The following is a 25,314-nucleotide window of genomic DNA, read 5'->3' as shown; positions in this document are numbered from 1 at the left end:
CTCTGTACACTTCAGTTTTAAACCAACCCCACAAGCAATAGTCTAGTGGTGTGAGGTCTGGAGACTTTGGAGGCCAACTGATAGGGCCACCACAACCAATCCAACGTCCAGGAAACGTTTCGTCTAAATGTTGCTTAACCTTTATGTTTTAATTTTATTTACGCTGTAACTTGTAAACAAACGAAAATCGGATAACAACACTTGAGTTTTTTTACATTTATTTTTCATGTACAACACGCCCCTGAAGTTTGGCACGATCCTCCCGACTCACCCTGTATATTTATTTTCAATTGAAGGTTTTCGGCAATTTCACGTTTTTTGTAAAATAAAACTTTTACCTCAGAAACCAAAAACAATTTCGGAATGCTGTTTAGGGCGTATTGAAAACATTTAACTGAATTTGCAACTCTCACCGTCTCGGAGGTAGCAGAAGTGGACGCAGCTAAATGAACCACCCTGGCCGAAACTAACTTGAACAAACCTGTGTATTCTCCTTTGCCTCTATGATAAAATCACACTTCCCTTTCTTCGATCATTCAGCCTTAATCGCAATTCCCATTGAAGAAACCGAATCGGAATGTGTTCGGCTACTTCTTCAGTCGCATCAACACCTCAAGGCCTCTACTTTTGTACTTATCGCAATTATACAAAGACTTAAAGCTGGAAATTACAAACGATTTTATTAATGTAACACTTCGTAAAGCAGATGTGCGCTCTTTTTTCAGAAGCAACATAATTGCGCTTGTATTTCAACATTACGCGGTGCCACAATACAAATAGCTTGTTTCATATGCGGGAGCAACAAAGAAATGCTTTGTTGGTCAATGCTGAAAGGAAAGAACATCTCGTGAGAGCAAATTTATTCAATAATTGTTAACAAAGTAACAAACTTAACGAACTAATAGTTTTCGATGGGAAGATGATGTTAATTGACTTCTTTTTGCTTGAATAGCGTTGCCCGGTAGCAATATGGAAAATTTATTTAAATGCGATCTACAGAGCAGTTATTTTGCTAAAACTTCGCTTGCAGACTATGACGAAAAACTGTGAACATAAAAAGGGCAAATTTTTCCTTTTCATATTCACTCGAATGTCCTTTTGCCGGCGCACGACACTGGGAATTAGATGGTCTCTTTAGATGCGCAAACGGCCTTGATATTTACCCGATATTATGTGAAAATTTGCTTTTAATGGTATCATCATCGCATTCTCTTGTGAGAAGGTGCGCATCTATTTCCGTTTACTTAAGCTCTGATGAAATATATGCACCAGTAGATCCATATAAGTACCTATTAAAGTTTATAAATGGAGAAATTACGCAATTTAATCTCGGCACAGACTCTTTAGCGATAAAGTTAATAAGCTGCTGAAATAAGTGTGTAGCAATAGACAAAACAGCAATAATGTGTAGATGATAAATATACAGGATGACCTCAAAAGTACCCTCTATTTTGCGCGCTCCATCTGCATTCAAAGGAATGACTGGTTACCAGATACTAGGATCCATTCTTCGCGACATAAAAAAACGAAGAGACTCTGTAAAAATTGTTATTTGTTCATATGGAAACTAAACCAATTATATTCTTGCAATCGTTTTTGCGTTATAATTTTTTTTTACTGTAAAAAGTACAACACCAAATCAATGGGACCAGGATAGCATTTCTTGGGATACATTGCTTCCAGAAAGCAATCTTTTGTGTTATTGTCGGACATGGTTTTCGGAAGGCGGATCACAAAAAAGCAGAGGTTTGAGAATGCGTCGAAGACTTACACAACCCCAAGACCACCGCCTTAGACTTTTAGCGTTAAGAGACAGATTCGATTCGTCGAGGGTATGGACGGCCTATTGGGATGCAAACCACTTACTTCATCTTCTGCTACCGTAGCTAGCTATGCATGACAAGAGGGGAAGAGTGAGAACACGGCGAGTTACACCAAATTTTAGGAATAATGGTGTAGGGTGCTACAATTCATGATAGCAGGTCACCTTTAATTTGCGTCAGAGGCAATATGAATTCTCAATGGTGCATATAAGAAGTCTTGGAGCGGCATAATCTGCCCTATCTCAGATCACTCCGCAATCCAGTTTTTTGACAGGATAATGCACGGCCACATGTGGCTCGGGTTACTATGGATTTGTTTTAACAAAACGCAGTGTTACCTCAGAAATCCCGAACTCCAGACCTATCACCAATAGAACATGTTTGGGACATCGTGGATAGAAGATTACAAGATTTACCGTATCCCTCACAAATCCGAACGGCCCTTTTGAATGCTTGTATAGATAGCCTGGAGTGAGATCCCTCGATGGGATGTAGATAATCTCATTGAATCAAAATCTGGACATGTCCAGGACTGCATGGGAACGCGTGCGGCCGATATGTTATAAAGTTTTTTTCAAGTTTTAACTATCGAATTCATTTAATTCTTTAACGATGTTCTTGCGTTAGTATAAAAAAGGAGAATGCTAAAAATTATTTTAATCAAACCGTCTCTGCGGGGTGCTCTTTTCTATTACGCAATATGTTTCCCGCACATTTTCATTACCGCGCCACTTTGTTTTCTACCAAATATTTCCCCAACAGCATTTTTAAGCAGCAATTGCACTACATAAAGCAGTTTCTGTGATTTGCATCAAAGCAGCCCACTTAAGCATGCCGTCGATGTCTCAACAATTATGCATATCAATGCGCTCCGAGCTCATTAACTTGCCAACAGTTCAGGATTGATCGTAGCTATAATAATAAGTTTAAATTCTGACCTTTCGCAATTAGGCGCGAATAGACACTATAGAAGATCTACATTCCGCAGAGCTAACCTACTTGTAGTAGGTCAGTAACGTATGTGAACTAAAAGCGACCGAAATATGACAAACTATCTAATTAAAATCAAATACGAATAGTATGTAGCCTTCAAACGGTTTAATTATTCAAAGGTCAAAAGAGCATTTCTCCCTTTGCGGAACAATGATTTGTACGTATCATATGCTGAACGCGATACGCTCTATATAAGTGAATCGATCACAGATATATCAACTCAGCAACATGTTTCCAAAAAGGGTACCACACACCAGCGATACTTAATAAAGGATTTAGAGATAACCCAAAGGTGGAGGTTGGGTTATAGGCTTTAAAGGGTAGGGCTCGATCGTAAAACTCTCAATAGTACAGGTCATGGTCAAATTCTGCTGCAGAAGAGAGTTTAGTGCAGTCATCGTTTAAAGGTTGTGTAGAAGGAATTGCGATGTACTGAAAGTCGATAAATTAGTGGAGCATCGTGGGCACACCTTGCACATTTAATGATACGTTAATGTAATTAATTCTCGCTTACTTTACGGTCATCTTTGTATTTCTATCGCTTCGACACCCCAATGAGCTCTGATTAAATTTAAATCAACACATCAAAGTACTTAATAAATAAGTTAATTAAACGGTCTTTAAGCAGTAATGTAACGATGCGTTCACATCTGAAAAGTGCCAAACCATTACGACCTGAATAAAAGTAGTATAAATTACGAGAAACAATAGACCATGGCATAAAAATTGATGTAGCGAAACGTCTGCCTCCGTGCAATTATTGCCCGCTTACGAATTGAGCAAAAACGTGTATTTTTTCTAAAACCATCATAAAATAACGATGAGAATACATTGCATTAATATGTAGCAACGTTGAAGTAGGCATTAATCATGGGTGCAACATCCCACCTCCGATCAGACAACAGGAAATATGTATAATAATATATGGAAAATCATGGCATCATCACTCTATAGAGTCAGTAACATTTATACGTGATCTCGTCATAATCTGTTTAAATCAAGGAAAGACGTGATATGTTAGTAAAATGTAGGCCCATATGAAGGTGTGTCCAAGGACGCGGGGACACAGATGCACCAGATCAACAGGATTTTATATTCCATTATCATACTTGTCTGATGCAGTGGGTGGAAATAACAACATCGGCGAAGATATTTAGATTACCATCCCGAAGGTCTGCGCTTTGTGGTATCAGGAATACGCCAGCGTGTGTGGGTACAGAATTTGGAATATTATTTACACCACTACAGAAAACGTTTAATATTTTAAGAATCCTAGGTAAGGAATTCAAGGATCGGTGCATTCTCCTCGCCATATAATGGGCGGGAGGAAAATATCACCGCAAGACCGGATATTATTACTCAATAGGAATTTGATATTGTTTTATAGTTCACATAGGGCTTGGTGGAATCCTCAAAAGAATTTCTTATGTAGGAATCATAGATGTGAGAAGGTAATTTGAAAAAACATACTCCATATATTTAAGTTTATTTATCAAATCCATTAAACACTTACATAGTATGTCGGCAAAATCAGAGATATGGCTGAGATTCCTTGGATGATAACATTTTGATATTTTTGGTATCCAATAAAGGATCCACCATGTCGAAAATATTGTAATATTTTGAACTTCTCTTTGCAATATCAAAAGCAGTCTCCCCATTATTATTCCTCAAGTAGGGGTTCACATAAGGGTGAATTAGAAGCAGTTCTACAGTTGCATAATCAAGGCCATGAGTGGCAGCAATGTGCAATGGAGTTTGGCCTACAACGCCCACACGAAAATACCTTTACCGGCATTGTAAAAAGCAAAATTTATTGCACATACCACCCTCAGTAGTAGCATTAACATTGGCCCCACTCACTATCAAATAAGCTGCACATTGAACATGGTTCCACTGACAACATGAATGTAAAGGTTCCCACTGCATCTCAGTCTTTGCATTCAAATCTGCCCCCTTTTCGAGCAAAAATTTCACCACATCTAAATGATTCCCATAGCAGGCTCGATGCAGTGGGGTGTACTTATCTTTGTCAACTGTATGAACTAAGTTTGGATCCTTATCTAAGAGTTCTTTTAGCACATCTAAATGGCCATTTTCAGCAGCATTTAATACAGTGCGTTGAAGCTCGTCTGCAAAAAGTTTGTAGTTGATTTAGGATGATAAGGCAAGAAGACGGGTTACCGCTCGGGTTTCTAGATTTATCTATATCACTCATATCGACGTCCCAGCCACTAACCGGGAAAGTGCCGAGGTGATCAACGTCAGGGTCGGTTTCCCCACTCATGGCGCAACTTGAAAAATTAAATTTTCAATGATTAAAACAAAATAGTTTGATTAAAACTTTAATATTCAATTTTGTAAAGTAAAAGTGAGGTTAATTACTATTTCATCAAATATTATATTGGTTAAAATAAATGCTCACTTGAATATGTGGCAATGATGCATATGGTGCTACATTCTAAAAATATTCATAATATTAACGTTTTAAGTGAGGATAAAAATCGATCCAAGATTGAAACATAAGTTAGTATTTTTTGAATCCTTATTTTCAGAATTACACAGGATTAAAGATGCAAGAAGATTATTGAGGAAACATTTATTAGTAATTGCAGTACTTTTTTGCTTGCAGGTTCCATTTATATTAACTATATTACTATATTACTTTAGGCTGCTGCCTAAAATTATTTAAATCTTGGAAAACGTAATCACAAATTCAAAATCATAAATAATCCTTATATGCTGTTATAATTACCGTTAACGTTTTACACTGTTGCCAATTTCGTTAAATATATTGACATGACTTGATGCTATTGACAGTTGTTGATTTAAAGGTTTTCTTTTGTAGTCAATTATGTCTACTAGTAACATAATAAACCATAAAGCAACGCATAAATAACAAGAAATGGTAAACAAAATTATAAATACCAAACCTATTAAAATGTGGATTGATGGCAAAGTATTCCTTATCCAACAATTGGAAAATTTATGGAAAAGACGAAAAATTGAACCCCAAAATACTGAAGAACCACAACACTCAGAAAATAATTTGCTTCTACTAGACATACATGAAGAAGAAGGCAATTTCAAGACGACAATCAAAGTACCAAAACTGTATTACGACAAAATTCAAACCCTACCTAATTTTAACATTGAACATCTTTCTGAAATCATGCAAACACATATAACTCTACCAAAAAATCCTGAAGATGGAATTGTTTTATATAGTAAATGCACTCAGAAATTACATCAAGCAGTAAAGCATATACATTCAGCAATTGGGACTATCAGAGAAAGAAATGCAACCCTCCAAATTACATGTATACCTTGTCAAAACTTAGTTATCAAGGAAAGATTTGAGAATTTAAAAAAAGAATTATTAAGCATGGAACAAGATATTGAAGGGTTACATGAAAGCATCTTTATGAACCCCTTAAAGTTGCATGTTACCATTGATGTCTTTGCATTATTGAATGAGTTTGAGAAAGAACAGGCTGTGATGGCTTTGCAGGAATACAAAGATCATTTAAGTGAATTGGTGACCATGATGGGGCCTTTAAGGCTTGATATCAGCACTTTGGATTGCATGAATAGTAATGTGAAGAAGGTAGATGTTTTGTATGCAAATGTAAAACTTTTGAATGAGAGTCAAGAGTACAATTTGCAGAGGATTGTGAATGAGATATCTGCACACTTTTATCATAAAGGGTTGGTAAAGAACTGGAAAGAAAATGTTAAGGTACATATGACAGTGATAAATACTAAATACAGAAAGGAGAGAAAGTTACCCAGGAGGAGGAGAAGACAGAGTTTCAATGCTACAAAGATTTTGGAGAAGTTTAAAGATTATTCATTTGGGCAATGTGACTTTGATAGTTTACATTTGTCTGATATTATGCTCAAAGGCAAAGATGGTTTCTATAAACCATTGGCTGTGGTAAAACTAAATGAAAATAAAAATACAAAAACCTGAGTTGAGTCACTTAGCTTGTTGTTGTTGTTGAAATGAAAATAAATTTAAAACTCAACATTTAAAATTTAAAATTGTTTAATTACAGTATTAATCAGAGCATTAACAGGAGACTTCCAGTTGGAAAATCACTGATTTGAAACTATATATATAATATGTGAATTTTCCAGGTGAAATCCAACAAGTGTTGATTAAAATCACAAATCTAACAATTTCTTTGCTAATACTTAAATTTATTGTCATCTGGTATTTGTAATAGGTGGTGTAAGTTTTGACACCTTTTATTGAGAAAAGAAGCAGTTGCGTCAGTTAAATTGAGAATGAAATTTTGTTTGAAGGAGGATTCGCAATGAGTATTGAATTGTTTAACTTTTTCTTAACTTAATTGACTTTGAAAACTGTCATCTTTTCAGAGATCTTTATCGCAGGCATCAATATTTTTACCACCCTCTTTGTTGAACTCTAATTAGTTCTCTTTCTGTGTCATAAGGCAAACAGAATTGATATGTATTTGTCCTTTTTGTGATTCATTGTAATTTCAGTCTCAGAGACCTTTCAATTACTTCCAACATATGAATAGAGACTACTACTCTTGCAAGTAGGAAACATTTCCTTGGAATTACCTATCTCAAATTGAACTGGGCAGTTACTATAATTCCAGGGAAAGTTTATTTTCTGGCTTCAAGACATTTCGCCAGTGAGAATATTTCAATATACATCTACACCGCCAACGTGTTTCTACATTCTAATTGTTTTTTTTTCACAAAAAGAACAATGGGGAAATGTAATGTTACACTTATGGCTGTCTTCAAATTTTGTCAGTTTATCGAGACAATTATTAACAATTTATCCGCGATCTATTGCACATTAACACCAGTTAAAAACAATAATGAGAAAAAAGGAAAGACTTGACATTAAAACATAAGTTATGATATAATTATTCTCTCTCTGAAAGCGCAGTAGGGACCTGATTGAGCTCCTCTTGACTTTTATAGGGAGGAGGAGGTTCCATCGCTGAACCAGCAAGCAGCCGGGTATGATGAAGAACATCCCCATAAGAAGGAGGCTGCTCAAAGTCAAAAACGTCATTGGCATTGATCACATTAAACCTACAGTGCAATAACACAACGCTCAATTACGCCCGTCAATGAAAATTTTTGTTCATTTCCTAATTCAAAAAACAATACCTTGTAGGATTAAACAGAAGTGGATCATTAACATCGGAAGAATCAATTATAATATTTCGTACTACATTACTGCGCTGCGGCCTGCTACCTGGATATGTATAGAGATTGCAAGGAATCACATTGATATTTGTCTGATTGCGAAGAGCGATATTTTCGCAAACTCGTCCCTGTTGCTGCTGCTGCTGAATGGCTGCCTTTTTAGCAAATAAAACCACTTTGGAGATTATGAGCAAAAGAAGAATAACTGAGAATAAAATGCTGACAACACCTAGAGACAAAACTAAATTATCTAATGCTTTTCAAGCATCAGTGATAACTTACAAACAAGTATGAACAAATATCTCGCAGTGGGTTGTGAAGATCTATCAATGGGGCCTGTATGGGGGCCTGACAAGTCTTGATCTGTATATGCTAAAATATTGCTGTGAAACTGTGAAATTGGTTTGGCATTTGCACTTACAATCAGTTAAACTTTGACAGCAGGTAGGTCTATTTACAACAGTGCAGTTGGGGTCATGACGCATATCACAACACCACGAAGTGGGAATACACCTCCCTTCACATTTGATTTTATCTATTTTAAAAGAGTAATCTTAATAGAGGTATTTTGTTGTATTATAATAAATTATCTACCTCTGCAAGGATCAACACTGCATGTTTCTAAACTTTCATCAGATCCATCCTTGCAGTCAGGCACTCCATCACAGACATAATGTTGGATAATACACACACCAGTGGTGACACACTGTGGCAAAAAGAATGACCCAGAGTTATTTCAGAAATTGAGATACTTACCAGAAACATCCGTGGATTACAATAATTTGTTTCCCTTAAAGGTTTTGGATTCCTTTTAATCTCATTTCTTAGCACAACTTCAATTCCCTTGACTATTTTAAACTTATAACTAATACAAAAATATTTGCCCTTATCGTCATAAACCAAAGGTTGAAACTTTGTTTCACATTTGTTTATTGCATTCAAAAAGGAACTTTGCGTTTTATTGGTAAGACTGTCGTCTTTGATCCAGGACAATTGCTCATCATACTCTGTTTCAGTTGCTGTTGATACCAGCTCACAAATCAAGGAGAAAGTTGTGCCTGGGTTTTCCTCTACTTTGCTCGAAAGTGGGTAGAATGTATTGTCGATTTTCTTGTAAATTACGAGATTTAGGGTGCCTGAAAGGAGTAACCAAACAAAGATGATATTGGGATTGGGTAAAAGACTATTGGAGTGTCTGAGCGTTTTACCTTGTGCAAAGTTTATAAAACCTAATAAAACGAAATAAAATAAATTAATAGACATTTTTGCACCTTAATAACATTTTTTTACTGAATAAGAAAGTTATTTTAATTAAAAATAGTTAAAAGTAAAACAGAAAAAATTAGAGAAAAAAACAATTAAACAAAACGTGTGTCAAATGGCGTCATCTTCATCTCAATGTGACAAAATGACATGACAATATTGATTTCTAGCAATTGGATGTCCTTTACGGGAACAAGGAGTAAATAATCCAAAATGGCCGAATTTAAATTTGGTTTTTAGGAACTTATAAACTTATTTTATTTTAAATAAAAGTTGAATAGAATATTAGTTAACAGTTAACAAAATGATTTTCCAAAAAAACAGCACAGTAATCAGGTGACATTATGTCTGTCAACCTTCCAATTTCATTAAATGTTATTGACTTATAGCCTGAGCTTGCCTATCTTGATCGCCATATTTCTTATCATCCAGTCTTTTAAAATCAATACATTAAATGATTTAATGACATCTATAAAAATACTGTAACCTAACTTTTCGTGTTCTTTAAAATAAATATAAACAAAGATTATTAACCACTAAGAAAATATGAAAATAATGAAAAATCTGTGATTTACAATTATGTTTTTGGTTAAAATACGTATCATAAGCAAGGGCTATAACTCCATATTGCCATATTCCCTCACACAAAGCCCTGACACATACTTTTAGCCCTTTTGAGCAGTGTCCAGTTTATTGATTTTCATATAAAAATGTCTATCACCCTTCAAAAGACTGATTCCTTCATAAATAGCATGTTTCCTAGTAGAGAGGGAAACATATCTGAAGTAGCTGCATATCAAGGAAACTGCCTTAAGCTGGATGTAAATACAGCTCACTTGAAACTTTGGCACTACCTAAAACAGTATTTTTCCTGCACTTCCAACGAGGAATTGTTAGTGAAACTCTTGGATATTGCTCAAGACTATATTCGGTGAGTTTATACAATGTGTCTCAAAAGTAAATGCAAATATGGTAGTGAATGATTAGATGACAAGAGATAGACAAAATGTTTTACAAACTCAAGTCCTTTGTTTAGGAAATCTCTAAACAAACTTTAAACTTTATTAAAATGTTTGAATTTAAAAAGAAAAGTATTCAATTTATAGAGAAATTGGTTTGCTTCCTTTTAAATAAGGTGTTTTTTTTCTCTACATGATTTATTTTTAATGCTAGAACTTTCAGTATTTCAACCAGCCTGAAGTCAACCTTACCAGAACCCTTTGAAACGCCTAGTAGTATTAAAAGTGACTTTACCAGCACCTCAGAAACAAACCCGCCCCAAGCAAAAATTTCTACAATTTTGCAAGAGGTCTCTCCACAAAATAATGATGATGAAATTTATTCTTGCACCTCTAATAACCCAGAAAAGTCAAAATTGGAAAATGGCAAGAAAAAATGTGATAATAAAATAGACAATAGCATTCAAAAACTTCCTATTAAAGAAGAAAATGATAAGGCAATTTGTTGTTATTGTGATGGTGGTCATAGTTATCAAAACTGCCTCATTAATAATCCCCATGAAAGGATTTTAGATTCTGTGGATATAGTGAGTTGGAGTGCTGATTATGAAAATCAACAGGGTGTAGATGATATTAGCTTTGCTAAGTAAGTAAAGTGCAATACACAATCAAAAATGTCATTGAATTTTATTGTCATAGAATGTCCCTTCCAAGTTGCCTTAAAATATCCAAAGAAGGTGGAGTCATCACTCAAATTGCTCTTAAACCCTTCACAAGATTCGGACCTTTAGTAGGTAAAAAGATCAGGGAGGTGGAAATTCATGATGACTGTGATATGCAACATATATGGGAACTGCAGCTAGGTACTGTCAGCATTTGCATTTCATTATTTGGTTTATGGGTTTGGTTGTAGTTAGTGGAAACATTTATATTAACACTGAGGACCCACAGATCTCAAATTGGGTGCGATTCGTCCGCCCCGCTCCCACGCGTGCAGAGAGGAATTTGAGTGTTGTTATAGCTGATGATAATTTGTTTTTAATAAATTTAGAAGCTTTAAATGCAGGGGATGAATTGTTGTATTGGCAGGACACATTTGTGAGCAATAATAAGAAAAAAGGAGAAAGAACAGGTGATGATCTTCTCCACCATTTAATTACTATAACTAACTTTTCACCATAAAATATACGTAGTTTGTGGGGGATGCAACATGACCTTCCAGCACCCTTTATATTACAAAGTTCACTGCTCTCTATTTCATGATACAAGGTACAGCCTAGCCATACGTAAGTACCATTGCAAGGTGTGTGGAGCCGCCATTTTAGGTAAGGAAAATATTCGCAAGCACGCCACTGAGCAACATAATGGGAAGGGGGCGTACCAGTGCCAGTATTGTAAAAAGGTACAAAACTGATAGGTATTTTGCTCAATAATTCTCACCAAAATTTCACAGTTTTTTTTGAGACTGAGCTACTTAGAGATGCACAAGACTTACGGCTGTTCCTCTAACCCCTTGCGCAGCAAATCTTTATGTGACTTTTGCGGGCGCAAGTTTTGTCAACCCCAAAAACTCAGGGTGCACATTAAGCGCATGCATAGCAGTGAGTTTTTGCCAAATTAAAACACTTTTTTTGATTGCACAAATGTTTTAAGGTTTAACGGATGTTCTTAAGGACTTTCAATGTAAAAATTGTAAAAAAGTGTTGGGTTCGAGAGCAGCTTTGCAGAGGCACGTGAAGGAAGTCCATGAAAAGCAGGCAGCTACTAATTATTTGTGTACGGCTTGTGGAAAAAACTTTCAAAACAGGTCTAATTTGAAAATTCACATGTTGACTCATAGTGGAATAAAGCCGTTTAAGTAAGCTTAAAATGAGAGAGAGGATTTAATGGGAGATCTTTGATTTTTAGGTGTAGCATAGAAGCGTGTTCTTCGGCGTTCACGACAAAGCAGTGTTTGCAGCTTCATTATAAGAAAATTCACAATTTCGACGAGAATTCAATGCCGAAGATAGAGCGCAGCGTGTCTTATACTTTTCAGGCTTACAGTGGAGGAGAAAACGGCAAAATTGAGGATCAAGAGGAAAGGGAGGAAAACTACACTAAAATCGAAGAAACTGACACTAAAATGGAGGAAATGGGAGGAACTGAAGATATTTTTGAAGGGGTTGATTTGCCCTCCCCAGTTTCAGTTAAACAAGACATGGTTTCGCCTCAACCAAACTCAGAGTCTCCTTTGCAGTCAATGCACACAATTGATAATATTACAAAGAATTATGGTGTTACTAAGCTAATAACCAAAGGTCTGTTTTTGAGTTTCATCACTGCAATCAATTAATTTAAATGTAATTAATCCTAGGCTCAAAAAAATGGATGGCAGACGACATGCTCAACGAACCCTTCAAACCTTTCCCCACTTTCGGCACCCAACCCTCTTCACCTCTACCCCCCAAACCTCTTCAATCACCCCTTCATAAATATACTTCTATTTCCGAATTCACGAGACGAGAAACCTCAAATGCAAGTCTCCTGGTAGAGGCAGCGCTGGACTCGGTGTGCAACGATGCCAGTATCGATATAGATGTGGAGGTTTCTCATAATTGCAGTGACACCTTAGTCAACAACATCTACAATTTGTCTGAAAATAGCGGCTTGCCAGGGGTGAGCTACAACATTCAGGAAACGCAAGATATTAGCTTGATTTCCCCGTCTGTAAACGATCACATTTCGGTTACCGATGAATTGGAAGATGAAATGAAGAGAGAGCATGGATTGGGAGGCATTGAGTATGGGGGAATGAGGAGGGATGGGAGTGGAGAGAGTCCAGATGTTGGAATGGAAAAGGAACTGAATTTGAGTCATAGATTCGGACGAACAAGTGAAGGTAAGCATTAATTATTAATAATACACTTTACATCCGCACGCGAATACGTGGGAATGTAAGTAGTTTTGGACTTTAGAAGGGTTGATGGATGGTCGTGGAAGGTTAATAAACTCACGTTTTTTTCTAATTGAACTCAGTGACGAAACAGGCCGCATTTCGTAACCAATCACATATTAAAGTAAGTAAGCAAGTTAAACACTGGGATCAGTAGCAGTAGTGATTTTGTTGAATATATTGAAATTTCTGTTTTATCTTTCTGATTTATTCATTGTCCAACAAAATTAAAATGAATCTATATGAATTACGCTACGAAAGTTATTTTATGTACCTTGTGTTATATTACAGAAACTCGTCTGGCTTATCCGCAAAATTTCCTTCTTGCATAAAATGATGCATATTCGGTTTGATGTAAACTCGTAAATCATTTTTTTTTTACAGAAGGAGACAATTTCCCATCTCAAAGCCCTCGAAGGTACGACTTTGTAGAGTCTATAAACCCTGAGCATCTGTCCTCAGACGACAGTACCGGTTTACCTCATATAGACCCCAATAATAAACAACATGAAACAGAGCAGGATATGTTTTTGCATCGAAAGTCTTCTTTCAGAATGTACGATATTTTCAAGCGGCTCAGATTTGACGAAAGTAGTAAGTCTTGTGTAATTTTTTGCAAAGCGGCTTCTCATGGTTCTTTTTCAGTACCACCACACCAAAATGTGGATCAGACAGAGAATGAAGTGCAGGACATTACCGGTAATTTAGGCAAGGAAGACAAGGATAATGACGAACCAGAAATCACTGCGGATATGAGGAGTAAATTCGATTTAGATCTTGACTTCAGGTAAAATTTTCCATAATAATATACACTATACTGTGATTTTAATCAATACTGTTATGTTTATATCTCTCACATTTTCTTTTCTCTTTTTCCACTTAACTTTCTTTTTCTAATGCTTAGAGTAAGACATTACGAAACCACATTGGATTCTGACCTAAACCGACAACGTCCTTACAATATCTGCATGGGTGATTTGAACTCTAGAAACAAAAATTCGGATATTCTCAACATGAGTGCGGACAACCGAGACTTGATCGACGTAGATTTTAGGTCTGAAAGGCACTTTGAGCCTTTACCATTAAATTCTGATCTTCAGGTTAGTTCTTGAACCCTCTCAAGTGCTTTTAATAAAGGGTTAACATCGTTAGGGCCTTGATATGTCCACCAGAGGCTTCCACAACTATTCCTCCAATATTAATCGATATCATCACGTTTATCCTGAATTAGATAGGATGGATTTGAGATTGAATTACACCCCTCCTCCTTATGATCTTGTTAGAGTTGTTTCCTTGGATTTGACCCCTCCGGGAAGGCACAGTGTGGATTTGAGTCTGCGCACTTTGCCTCTACATCAAATACCCAATTCTAGGTATCAAATTTAAAATGAATTAGATTAGTTTTGAGTAAGTTTTTAAATATTTACAGGCTCCTCACTGAACACGGACTCGCGAATAAACACCGCATTTTTGATCAAGCCAGATTACTGGCCGGAGATCTTGGCACTAGAATAGCTGATAACAGACTTATCACTGAACCAAATAGACTTTTACCGGATTCCTTTTCTTCTGACCGCATTTTAGGAAGTGGTATGAAGCAGTAGATATGTCTACCGATTGACGTCATTTAAATATAATATTTTTACCTTCAGGTACCGATCAATCAAGCTTGCTACCAGAGGAGCCTCGTCTACTGAGTGATCACCCGCGAATCCTTGATCAACGTTCTCTACTGGGAGATCCGCATTTAATGCCAAGTGCACCTGTACCCGCAGCGCCCTCTCTCTCTGCCTTCGGAAGCTACGCCGGGGTTTCACAGCCAACTTACCATTCTGCGTCCATGGACCCCAGGGCTCACGTAACTTCCCCCGTGAACGGAGGGTACCACCACCCTTATTCCACCTATTACCCATAAGCTTCGGTGTATATAAAAAGACTGACAGTATTTGTGCAATTTTAAATTATGAGTGAAATTTTAATTTACTGTACCGTTGTAATGTATTTATTACATTTGAAAACAGATCTGCGTAAGTGATTTAATCTAGATAAAAGGCAATATACTGACCCGGTCGTAATCAAGAAAATTTTACTTCCTTGAAGAAACGATCGGTTTATGCAAAACAAATACATCATAAAAGGTCCATTAGGAGCCACGTGGAGATGTATAATCTGCATTTTTTCTAGTTCGAATTGTGGATGTTAATTTGAAAAAATATCGATGGGTAGTTGCGCAAAGTAACAACATTACAATTTGAATTCGAAACAGTTCTCTGGAAATAATACCTTCTCTTGCGGTGCATAAAGAAAAATTTTCGACTATGTTTCACCTATTATTTTCCTTTATTAAAGCCTCTGTTGTCCCAATTACCCATTAGAAATGAATACTGTACGAAGGCTGTAAAAAGTTTCGTTAAGTCTGACAAAACTCGCAAAAACGTTAAAGACATTTACTGCGGAGGAAATTCTGTACGCTTATATTAATTACGAAAAATGGAAGCATTCTTTCAAAGTTGAATATGGAGCTTGCTGTGAATGAACAAAAAAATTTCACGTGGAAGGTCTGTGCATATCTACGCCCTGCGCAATCGAGAAAATTTTTCGAAGTTTATTATACATAGAGAAAACAAGAGTTCGCTTAACACACTATTTACATATGTATGTGTGGTACTAACGCCCCCGAAAAGACAGATTCGAATGGAAATAAAAGCCCCCATTAATCCGCCAACTTCTTCGGGGGTGAGTTGTGGCAGCGCATGTCCCCAAAACCGCCCTCCGAAGGTACAAGTTCGAAAGTTTGGAGCGTTCCGCACAGTTTGTTGTGCGGTCTTCAAGTGGAAAACAAGTTAGTTCAGGTAAGTTGAACTGCAATCATTAGTAATGTACAGCAAATTGCTTCTGACATATTGTGAGAAGCTTAAGGCCTGGTTTTTTACACTCCTGGCAACTTTGCCACCAAGACAATTTCCGTAGAAACAACGAAATCAAAGTAATGTACTGGTTAGTTTATCCATTTTCTTAGAGATAATTTTGGTGGCAAAATTTAACGAAATATTTTATTATTATCTTGGTTTTTGGAAAAGTAATTGTTACTATGATTTGATTCATGTTAGGAGGGAAAATCTGTCTGAAACCCTTTAGGGGTTACTGAACTGGGCGGTCCTGCTTTCAGAGAAAAGAATTTTATGAATCATATACATATGTATGTCAATAAAAATCTTAAAAATGGGTAGTTATACGACATCGGTCACCAATAAAATATTTATTTGGCTATTTATGCTTTTTTGATGCATCTGGAGTAATGGAACTTTGAGGCATTTTTGAGGCAGCGATATTGGCGGTTAGGCCAATTTCTCGCCACAGCAATGTTTAAGTATAGAAAGGACTCAAAAATGTTCATCTTTTCTCTCAGAAATTTACTCAATTTCAATAATTTCCCAGGAATTCCTCTAATTGAAATTTGAAGAAAACGTTACAAAATGGGCTACTTTTTGCATTTATCCTTAATTCATAGTGGCTTTCGCGAAATTGGCAAAGCGGCATCACAAATTTTGGAGGGTTCTTTGGTTGCTCTTTGCACGAGATATTACTCCTCACAATTTCAGAAGTTATGATATGCATTTCATATGTTCAGCTATTCGAGGTATTTCGTAGACAGTGCGTCAAATATAAAGTAATTCCTTAAAAGCTTTCCCCTTATGTTTGTCACCTGAACTCGTGTTTTCCATCGCGTTATTAGTGAAATATTAAAAAAAAATTAAGGAATAATTACAAAATTAATATTAAATTGAAAAAAAAAACAAATTACAGTAAATTAACTTGGCTTTGCAGTGTAGATTGAGCAGACTCATACTGGACGAGAGAAAAATAATGCAAGAAAATCCACCACCTCAGTTGATGAAATTATTTATTTCGCGTTTCGACTTGTTTTGGGGACTCACTAAGAGATTCTCCGTCTCATTGAAGGAATATCTCTAAATTACCCAATGAGGGTGTTTCAGTAATTTGCCGAAGTGGTCACAAAGTCCCTAGTTTAGTCTGAGAAACTTTCTCGGGTCCGGCTATTCTGTTTCCTTACTCAACTAGAAACCTTTGTGTCAGTGCCAGTCCGAGCTTTTACTCTATTACGGAGGAAAAGTTAGTAGGTAAACCCAAACCAAATTTAAGTTGTTCCAGTGTAGTGTGCTTAATCTTAACAAACCAAACTAAAAAAAAGAAGTGGATAACGACCAGCTCACCACAATAAAATAATTATAAAATCAAATATTTCGTTTACTTCTGGCACATCGCAGCACGATGCTGAAACCATTTCGAGACAGGCCCGGTGAACCGCTAAAATCCGCGTTACACGTACCCATCTTTAACGTATGAGGCTCGTACTTTCGTGCTTTCTGGAACGTTATTTTCCAGTTTCCATTTTCTAGAAGTTAACGTCATACATTTTTCCATGTCAATTATCCAGTATTGCGGCTGGAAATAACGTTAAGGGCGATCCAAAAACCACACCGGATACGGCAAAATGGCCGGCTTTTTCCCGTTGTCTTTATTCCACCGAGAAGATTAATATGGTCTACATTGTTAATGTCGCAGGTATTCGCGTTCCTAAGAGGTCAGCCTCCGAAATTTGGGACTTATCTAATATTGGGCGTCATCCGCCCCTTCGAAAATTTTGAACGTTTTCTCTAATCGACTCTGGACTATGAAAAATGCAACTTCAAGAACCGTTTTGCGAACGGCTCCGCCATTTTGTCGCCGTTACCATTAGAGACGAGAACAATTTTTCGAAAGCCATTTTATGCGGCTTTCTTGCAGGTTTTTGGGCAAATTATTATTTTTCACTTTGTACGTTACGGAATTCTGGAAGTTCCCCCCTCCCCCCTCTAAATACGAATTATCCAATATTGTCTCGCTGAGATTTCAATTAAATTTAACGACGACAGGCGAACACTGCCTGAAGACACTGCATTATGATGGGAGCTAATTAATAGGATTTGCAAATCATGATGCGAAACAACTGTTATTAGGGAATAGTTCACGAGGTGTTGAATCGAAAAACGAACAAGAGCGAAATTTAAAAATACCTTAAACATTTCCAATTGTTGTTTTATAACAGCGAATGTTTCGGGGAAGTAACACACTCGGCCATGATGTAATGCACGAATAGTATATTAATAAGTACGTAATTAATTATATATCCAATTAACTAATTAAAATATGCATGCGTGTCTATTTAGCATATCGATGTACCCCGTTTAAGTTGAACTTCATGAGTTTATTTATATAAAAATTCGATGTGGAAGTAGCGGGCCCTCCGTGGGGCGCTCGTAACTTGCAAAACCAGATTATTTAGATAAACACTTTGGGGCCTCCCACGCAACTTATCATACTATCAAAGGCAAGAAGGTTTTTCCGTTTTTTTTTTTAATGTGCACTTTTTATATATCTACCTTACATGTGTTTTCCCTCCTCGCTTAAGCAAGTTGTTATTTTAAGTTTATGAGCTTTTTAAAAATTCCGTCGTATAACGTGAAAGATAAACCGAAAATAAGGGATGCAGAAAAATTTAGTAAGTGGTTAAATGTTTGGATTTGGCGTCGTCGAAACCTGCGTAGGTACAAGCATACGGAAGACATTTTAGTATTCACGCGATGATATCCCAATTTATCTCCAGCATGGGGCCTGCAATAACCAACGCCGATATCAATAATTAATCCCACATGGTTCGTGCGTTATTTGCCCTATTAAACCGAACTGGTACTGCGTATCTTTGGCCCAAAATATGAGAACGACCTGAAATAATATTTCATTCCTAAAATTCCCATCTTTGATTGTTTGACAAACTTATTTCAAAACAATTAAAGATTTAAATCCGTTGTCTAGAAGTCAAAAGCATATTTGAGCGCACCGATTAAGACAAATTTGTCCCGGCTCTGCCATTGGAGTTCGGACAGGAACTTTAACTCTTACCCACACAGAACAGGTTAAATATTTCCACCCTTCCGTCGACCTTTAAGTACAACTTTTATTTAATTACGCCTAAATTCCCGACACCTTTCAAATTAGCTTTTAATGGGCCGTCGAAATGCTAAGAGCAGAGATGTTTATCGGCAGGAAAACTCTAAGGGATGATTCTGCCACAGAATAGCCGCGAGTTTACTTAGCCGAACTTTCTAAATCTTTAATTACACTGCATTTTAAGAACTCATTATAAAGCGAAATTAAATCGAGATAGACACAAAGTCGCTTATTATTGTGTTTGTGTTTCAAATCCTGCCTATTTAGGTTGTAAGCGGAGATGAAACGAAATCTATCAGGGGACTATCCAGTATCGTCGTTAAGGTTTCGGTGTGACCTAGTTGATTGCGCACATTTCTCCCGATTCAAATTCTTCGCCCAGAGGTCAAAAGCCGAAAAGTTTTTTTGACCGTCGAAATGTGTAATTACGCCCACTGTGCCGTTATTGGTGCAGCGTTAGCCGTCCCATGAATAAACAGCCCTTTTTGTTCAACTCGTGAGTGGTGGGGGAATTTACATTTCATTACATTAATTAACGCAATTTTAAATCCAATTGCATGAAGAAACACATAATAAAGCTTGATTTGGTGGTAGATGCATTTTCCCCCACAAAGATTCCCTTTGAAGTTCCCGAATAGTTTGATATTTCAAAGAAAATTTTGACGATTAAAACGGCTATTAATCATCGACTACCAGCTTCAGATTGATTAGGCCCTCAGGGATTATTTTCCTTATTTCCAGTTATGACTCTCTGCACTTATCATGCCATCATAGCTTTCTGTCTATCCCTGATTCTGGCGACCGAGGCCAGAATAGAGCAGGACTTCGACAGCAGGGAGTTTGCCCCTCAATATGACAAGCCCCTGAACGCGAAGGAGCGGCCGATATTCAGGTATTATCAAAGTAATGAGAAGAAAAAGTGTCGATTTGTGCGTTTTTATCAGGGACACTAAACAGGAGAAGATGGCAGTGTTGGTGGCCAGGTTGAACGGAAAAAGGGGAGAGGATGACACTAAGGCCGATACATTCAGGGGGTGGGCTCGTGGATTTGGAAAACGGAATAATAAGCAACAGGAGCAGTTTAACGTCTTTTACTGGTAAGAAGGAAATTTATTTTCGAAATTGGGTTTGGAAATTCGTGCCCGACTTGGCCTTCGCCGTCGAAACGGGGCATGACCTCCGCATCTTGCTAATCGGAAAAATCTTAAGGTCAAATATTTAGCTTTCGCCTATTTACACACATTAATAAAAATCCTAAAAAAAACCGAATAAATCTTCCTAATTAAAGGTGTTACATAGCGTGTCGGCCAGGCCGCATTGATACATTAATTAGCAATTCCATATGGGATTTTGAATTATCTCATGGCCATCGGAAATATGCGTATGCGTCGGAGTACTAAAGGGCCATATTCTTGACAGATGTATATCAGAGGAATAATAGGAAGGCATATTGAGTAATGCAGTGGACAACAAAGCGCGGTCCGGACCAATTTACCTTATTAGTATCGGCCCTTCGGGAGAGCTTTTAGTTTTCATTAGGTTATTGTTGTATGCGGTTTAGGCAAGTTGCAATAAGGGTATTAATAAATGTGGTTTCGAGGGGCACAACTGCTAAAAGTTCAAAACGAATTCGACGGTGGAGCCAAGACGGCGGTGACGAAGAATACGTCAACTCGCAGGAGCAAAGTACAAGACACCTCAAACTCCGATCTAATAAATTGTAGGGCGCTAGTTAGGCTTAAGAAATGTTCTATGTAGGAATTAGTCCAACTCGAGCAAAACAAAACTGAAAATAAAGCACCGCGTGAGTCAAAAAGTGAGATGATTGAAGAAATTAAGGGAGAAAAAAATTTCGGTGCTCCCCCAGCGACGAATCCTACATTAGGCACTGTGGGCGGCACTGAAGCCCCATTTACTTTCCGTTTCTGTAACGCAGCTGCAAGTCCCCAATAAATCGACAAATTTTCCTAATTTTTTTGAATAAGATCGCAGGTCGCTCTTACCAGGTCTGTAAATATGAAACCGGAATTTGCCTTCCAATATCCCTAGTGGTCAATATTATATACAGGGTGTCACCAAAAAGGTCTGTACAAAATTCTACCACAGATTTCTGAGGTCAAAACATGACGATTTAACCCAATTTACCTTAGTTCAAAAGTGGACGGTTTTCGAAATACAGGGCGTCAAAGTGAAAACAAAAAAAAGCAAAAAAATTCATTTCTTGGTTGGTAACGCTGCTACCTACACAAAATGTCGTGTCGGGCGGTTTTTGGGGATGAGAAATCAGAATCCGTTTACATTTTCGATGCACAATGTAGAAGGCGTTGTCAACCCTCTTTAAAAGGGTATAACTTTTTCATCACCCGGTATAAAATTTATTTATTACTAAACCTGTGTTTTCCTACATTTTTTAAAGAAAAAAGGTCTCTTGTTAAAAATCTCTACGAGGCTTCTTCTTGAGATATTTGAAGCTTAAAGTTCGCTGCATGTCTTGAACAATAATTTTAATGTACTACAAAGTGGTACATTATCAACATGAATTTAAGATTAATGTGTGGGCAGGAACAATTGACAATTTTATTATTGGTCCTGTCACTTTGCCGCCCCGATTAAGTGGTGAAAGTTATTTGGAACATATTCAAAATACAATGCCAGAATTAATGGAAGATCTTCTTTTACAACTTCGGCAAGATATGTGGTTCATGCACGACGGTGCTCCGCCACATTTTACAATAAATGTGCGCAACTATTTAAATCAACAGTACCCACGAGGATGGATAGGTAGAGGAAATGATGCTCCGGCACCATGGCCACCGCGCTCACCGGATTTAACTCCGATGGATTATTTGTTATGGGGGACTCCCATGGTCCATGATATACTTCACGGCCATAAATAGTGAAGAGGAACTATGGGGACGAATTCAAAATGCAGTGAACATTTTAAAGAACGACGAAGAATTGATGAATAGACTACATTTTAATTTCTTGCGTCGGATTTATCTTTGCATGCAAGTCAATGGTGGTCATTTCGAACATCTACTAAAAGTATAATTTTTTCGTGTTTATGGTTGGTATCTATGTTTTCAAGTAATTTGTAACTTATTTTTAAGTTTTGATTTTTTTCGATCCAACTGTAAGAATAGATATGTAGTACATTAAAATTATTGTTCAAGACATGCAGCGAACTTTAAGCTTCAATATCTCAAGAAGAAGCCTCGTAGAGATTTTTAACAAGAAACCTTTTTTCCTTAAAAATGTAGGAAAACACAAGTTTAGTCATAAATAAGTTTTATACCGGGTGATGAAAAAGTTATGCCCTTTTAAAGAGGGTTGACAACGCCCTCTACATTGTGCATCGAAAATGTAAACGGATTCTGATTTCTCATCCTCAAAAACCGCCCGACACGACATTTTCTGTAGGTAGCAGCGTTACCAACCAAGAAATGAATTTTTTTGCTTTTTTTTGTTTTCACTTTGACGCCCTGTATTTCGAAAACCGTCCACTTTTGGACTAAGGTAAATCGTCATGTTTTGACCTCAGAAATCTGTGGTAGAATTTTGTACAGACCTTTTAGAGACACCCTGTATATTATCGTGTTATTAGGGTACTATATCTCTTATATACATCTGAGAATGATTTTCAAATCATAACAACACAGGTTCAATACTGCAGGACAGTTTGCGATAGCTTTGAGTAAGTCGAATTTTGTGCCTACATTGAACAGCATTGATTTTCTGTTATCACGTGAAAAAAATGGCTGCAGATTCACATCGCATGCTTGTTGAAGCTTCCGGTGAGCATGCCCTTGGAAAATCACAGTGCTGTGAGTGGTTTAAAAAATTCAAAAGTGGCAATTTCGACGTCAACAACGAAGAGCGTGGAAAACCACCGAAAAAGTTTGAAGACGGCGAGTTGCGAGCTTTGCTAGATGAGGACGATGCTCAGACGCGACAACAATTAGCGAACCAACTAAATGTGACACGAGAAGCCATTTCCATTCGTTTGAAAGCTATGGGAAAAATTCAGAAGATAGGAAAATGGGTTCCACACGAACTCGATGAAAGACGGCAAGAAAATCGAAAAACCACTTGCCAATTGTTGCTTGCCGGGTATAACAGAAAGTCATTTCTTCATCGAATTGTGACTGGTGACGAAAAATGGATCTATTTTGAGAATCCCAAAGGTAAAAAATTATGGGTAACTCCAGGCGAACCATCGGCATCGTCAGCAAGACCAAATCGACATGGACGGGAAACAATGCTCTGTGCTTGGTGGGATCAAAAAGGCGTAATGAGCTGCTAAAACCTGGAGAAACAGTTAATACTGAACGTTACCGACAGCAAATGATGGACTTGCATCGAGCTTTGCGTGAAAGACGACCAGAATATCAAGAACGGCAACACATGGTGATATTGCTCCATGATAATGCACCATCACACACTGCGGAACTGGTGAAGGAAACGATTGGAACGTTTCATTGGGAAGTACTACTTATTCACCCGACTTAGCACCATCCGATTATCACTTATTTGCATCGACGGGACACGCTCTTGCAGAAGAGCACTTCGCCTCCTACGAAACAGTTCAAAAATGGCTCGATGAATGGTTTGCCTCAAAAGAACAACAGTTCTTCTGGCGTGGCATCCACAAATTGCCAGAGAGATGGGAAAAATATATACGTAACGATGGGAAATATTTCGAATAAAATATTTTTTATAATTATTGCGCAGCTAAGTTATACTTTTTGTTAAAAGATTCCGGTTTCACATTTACAGACCTGGTAGCATCATATTCCCCCCAGTCATGCGACCGAAAGGGGCTACACATGAAAACTGTAGCGCAAACTCGTAGGAAACCGTGCAGATTACGCAAAAATCCAACAAGGTAATTCGTAAGGCAAAATAATAAATCGGTGAAAAAATTATTCGTAACGGGAAAAAACTCGGGAATGAATTGCTTTTTGAGGTCAGTTCAGGTTACATAACTACCCTTGTAGTTCCCAAATAATGGCGCTTTTTTACATTTCCGACTGTGTTTCTACGAACGTTCGTAGCAACGTAAATCTGCGATTGCGCAGAAGCGCAGATGGTAGACGAATTAATATGAAAGAAAAAACGATAAAAATCGGTCCTCGTACCTTGTATATTTAACCGGCAAAAGAATTGCTTTCTTCAAAATTTAATTGGAGTCTGCATTACAGGATGGCAGATAATACATTATAGCACGTGTATTATAGGCCACAAACATATGTCAGGTGATTCATTTTGCCTCACGTTAATTTAATTTTTCCGTCGGCCACAGTGGGCAGGTAAGTTGATTACCTGGCTAAAAATTGCTGTTTTTACTCCACGATATTACACAAGGCGCATCCACTACCTGCGTGGAAATCTAAGGACGATTTTCAATTACATTACTGTTTCAATAATGCAAGAGTGGCAAAAGTCCATTTCAATTTCTCAAGAGTGGAGAAAAGTTTGATTTGTTCCATGAAGTATGCGAAATAAGAAACTTACATATGCATTGAAATTTCGATTTGTTATTGTTATTCAATGACTCGAACATTCCTACTTTGCCATCGCCTTGATTAACACTTAGCGCTATTAGCATTCATTATCAAAATTTTATAGCGTTCGCAAAGTAGAAAGTAACACAGAATAGAATTCAGCCGAATCACTAAAGAAAATGTTTGCTTGCAGCATCATTACTGGTTGCAAGAAGTATCCTAGGACTTGGAGGATTGAGAATGAAGTGGAAACGAACAGACAGCAGGATCTCAAGGAGGATTTTCCAGGGAAATTCGCGTTGTCTGAGCAAGAGGAAGACTGATCCGTTTACGACTATTATTGAACAAATAGCTCTTAATTAATGTGGTCCTGAACGTTGTATGAGCTTCCACCTAGCTGAGGATATTTCAATTAGGGCTCGTGTACAGGATCTTTCTGGCAAAGATGGAAAGCTCCTCTACACCTTTAAGTTTAATTTCGGCTGTTTCACTATAGTTACTATAGGTAAAACGATAAATGTATCAAGAGATTATTATTATTAAAGCAATACATTTTATCATTTGTCATGTCTTCGCGGCCGTCTTTCGGCACGTCGGCTCTGCCCGCGGTTATTGACCATTACACTTTC

At 37.3% G+C, this 25,314-nt stretch overlaps 5 protein-coding genes across 7 annotated transcripts; 3 read left to right on the top strand and 2 right to left on the bottom strand.

Annotated features, from left to right (window-relative positions):
• Positions 1-4,285: 4,285 nt before the first annotated feature.
• On the bottom strand, positions 4,286-5,209 carry LOC136347560 (ankyrin repeat domain-containing protein 49-like). Its single transcript, XM_066297645.1, has 3 exons — positions 5,001-5,209; positions 4,643-4,948; positions 4,286-4,579 (listed from the first exon to the last, which is right to left on the bottom strand). Exons 1-3 carry the CDS (start codon positions 5,101-5,103, stop codon positions 4,347-4,349), a joined length of 642 nt encoding a protein of 213 aa, XP_066153742.1. The 5' UTR covers positions 5,104-5,209; the 3' UTR covers positions 4,286-4,346.
• A 447-nt stretch (positions 5,210-5,656) lies between these two features.
• LOC136347473 (activating signal cointegrator 1 complex subunit 1-like) lies at positions 5,657-8,241 on the top strand. Its single transcript, XM_066297496.1, has one exon. It carries the CDS (start codon positions 5,722-5,724, stop codon positions 6,787-6,789), a length of 1,068 nt encoding a protein of 355 aa, XP_066153593.1. The 5' UTR covers positions 5,657-5,721; the 3' UTR covers positions 6,790-8,241.
• LOC136347472 (low-density lipoprotein receptor class A domain-containing protein 3-like) lies at positions 6,847-9,418 on the bottom strand. Of its 2 annotated transcripts, none has more exons than XM_066297495.1 (7): positions 9,221-9,418; positions 8,769-9,148; positions 8,607-8,718; positions 8,434-8,547; positions 8,295-8,375; positions 7,974-8,241; positions 6,847-7,895 (listed from the first exon to the last, which is right to left on the bottom strand). In XM_066297495.1, exons 1-7 carry the CDS (start codon positions 9,273-9,275, stop codon positions 7,724-7,726), a joined length of 1,182 nt encoding a protein of 393 aa, XP_066153592.1. In that variant the 5' UTR covers positions 9,276-9,418; the 3' UTR covers positions 6,847-7,723. The 2 variants fall into 2 exon arrangements, with proteins under 2 accessions (XP_066153592.1, XP_066153591.1); XM_066297494.1 differs by having other exon boundaries at positions 8,295-8,384; positions 9,221-9,417.
• A 270-nt stretch (positions 9,419-9,688) lies between these two features.
• LOC136347471 (uncharacterized) lies at positions 9,689-15,191 on the top strand. 2 transcript variants are annotated; one of them, XM_066297492.1, is made up of 15 exons: positions 9,689-10,206; positions 10,449-10,880; positions 10,934-11,097; positions 11,148-11,366; positions 11,428-11,636; positions 11,688-11,835; positions 11,888-12,092; positions 12,143-12,534; positions 12,591-13,115; positions 13,554-13,763; positions 13,815-13,956; positions 14,074-14,269; positions 14,322-14,542; positions 14,599-14,759; positions 14,822-15,191. In XM_066297492.1, exons 1-15 carry the CDS (start codon positions 9,986-9,988, stop codon positions 15,082-15,084), a joined length of 3,708 nt encoding a protein of 1,235 aa, XP_066153589.1. In that variant the 5' UTR covers positions 9,689-9,985; the 3' UTR covers positions 15,085-15,191. The 2 variants fall into 2 exon arrangements, with proteins under 2 accessions (XP_066153589.1, XP_066153590.1); XM_066297493.1 differs by having other exon boundaries at positions 9,691-10,206; positions 10,458-10,880.
• Positions 15,192-15,891: 700 nt separating this feature from the next.
• On the top strand, positions 15,892-25,236 carry LOC136347503 (uncharacterized). Its single transcript, XM_066297553.1, has 4 exons — positions 15,892-16,021; positions 19,923-20,073; positions 20,126-20,278; positions 24,879-25,236. Exons 2-4 carry the CDS (start codon positions 19,925-19,927, stop codon positions 25,006-25,008), a joined length of 432 nt encoding a protein of 143 aa, XP_066153650.1. The 5' UTR covers positions 15,892-16,021; positions 19,923-19,924; the 3' UTR covers positions 25,009-25,236.
• The last annotated feature ends 78 nt before the right edge of the window (positions 25,237-25,314 follow it).

The sequence above is a fragment of the Euwallacea fornicatus genome, chromosome 29, assembly GCF_040115645.1.
Source record: "Euwallacea fornicatus isolate EFF26 chromosome 29, ASM4011564v1, whole genome shotgun sequence".
Classification (NCBI taxonomy): Eukaryota; Metazoa; Arthropoda; class Insecta; order Coleoptera; family Curculionidae; genus Euwallacea; species Euwallacea fornicatus.
The sequence above is the reverse complement of the archived record's forward strand: the minus strand, read 5'-3'. Positions and strand labels throughout refer to the sequence as shown.

Excerpts from the sequence above, each read along its gene's own strand:
- LOC136347503 (XM_066297553.1), top strand. The coding sequence starts at position 19,925 with ATGACTCTCTGCACTTATCATGCCATCATAGCTTTCTGTCTATCCCTG. Across the intron at positions 20,074-20,125 it reads AAGGAGCGGCCGATATTCAG|GGACACTAAACAGGAGAAGA; the intron begins GTATTATCAAAG and ends CGTTTTTATCAG. Across the intron at positions 20,279-24,878 it reads CAGTTTAACGTCTTTTACTG|CATCATTACTGGTTGCAAGA; the intron begins GTAAGAAGGAAA and ends GTTTGCTTGCAG.
- LOC136347473 (XM_066297496.1), top strand. The coding sequence starts at position 5,722 with ATGGTAAACAAAATTATAAATACCAAACCTATTAAAATGTGGATTGAT.
- LOC136347472 (XM_066297494.1), bottom strand. The coding sequence starts at position 9,275 with ATGTCTATTAATTTATTTTATTTCGTTTTATTAGGTTTTATAAACTTT. Across the intron at positions 8,385-8,433 it reads CTGTCAAAGTTTAACTGATT|CATATACAGATCAAGACTTG; the intron begins GTAAGTGCAAAT and ends GCAATATTTTAG. Across the intron at positions 7,896-7,973 it reads CTTCTGTTTAATCCTACAAG|GTTTAATGTGATCAATGCCA; the intron begins GTATTGTTTTTT and ends ATTGCACTGTAG.
- LOC136347471 (XM_066297492.1), top strand. The coding sequence starts at position 9,986 with ATGTCTATCACCCTTCAAAAGACTGATTCCTTCATAAATAGCATGTTT. Across the intron at positions 12,535-12,590 it reads TACTAAGCTAATAACCAAAG|GCTCAAAAAAATGGATGGCA; the intron begins GTCTGTTTTTGA and ends AATTAATCCTAG. Across the intron at positions 13,957-14,073 it reads GATTTAGATCTTGACTTCAG|AGTAAGACATTACGAAACCA; the intron begins GTAAAATTTTCC and ends TCTAATGCTTAG.
- LOC136347560 (XM_066297645.1), bottom strand. The coding sequence starts at position 5,103 with ATGAGTGGGGAAACCGACCCTGACGTTGATCACCTCGGCACTTTCCCG. Across the intron at positions 4,949-5,000 it reads TAAATCTAGAAACCCGAGCG|ACGAGCTTCAACGCACTGTA; the intron begins GTAACCCGTCTT and ends AACTTTTTGCAG. Across the intron at positions 4,580-4,642 it reads TAATGCTACTACTGAGGGTG|GCCAAACTCCATTGCACATT; the intron begins GTATGTGCAATA and ends TGGGCGTTGTAG.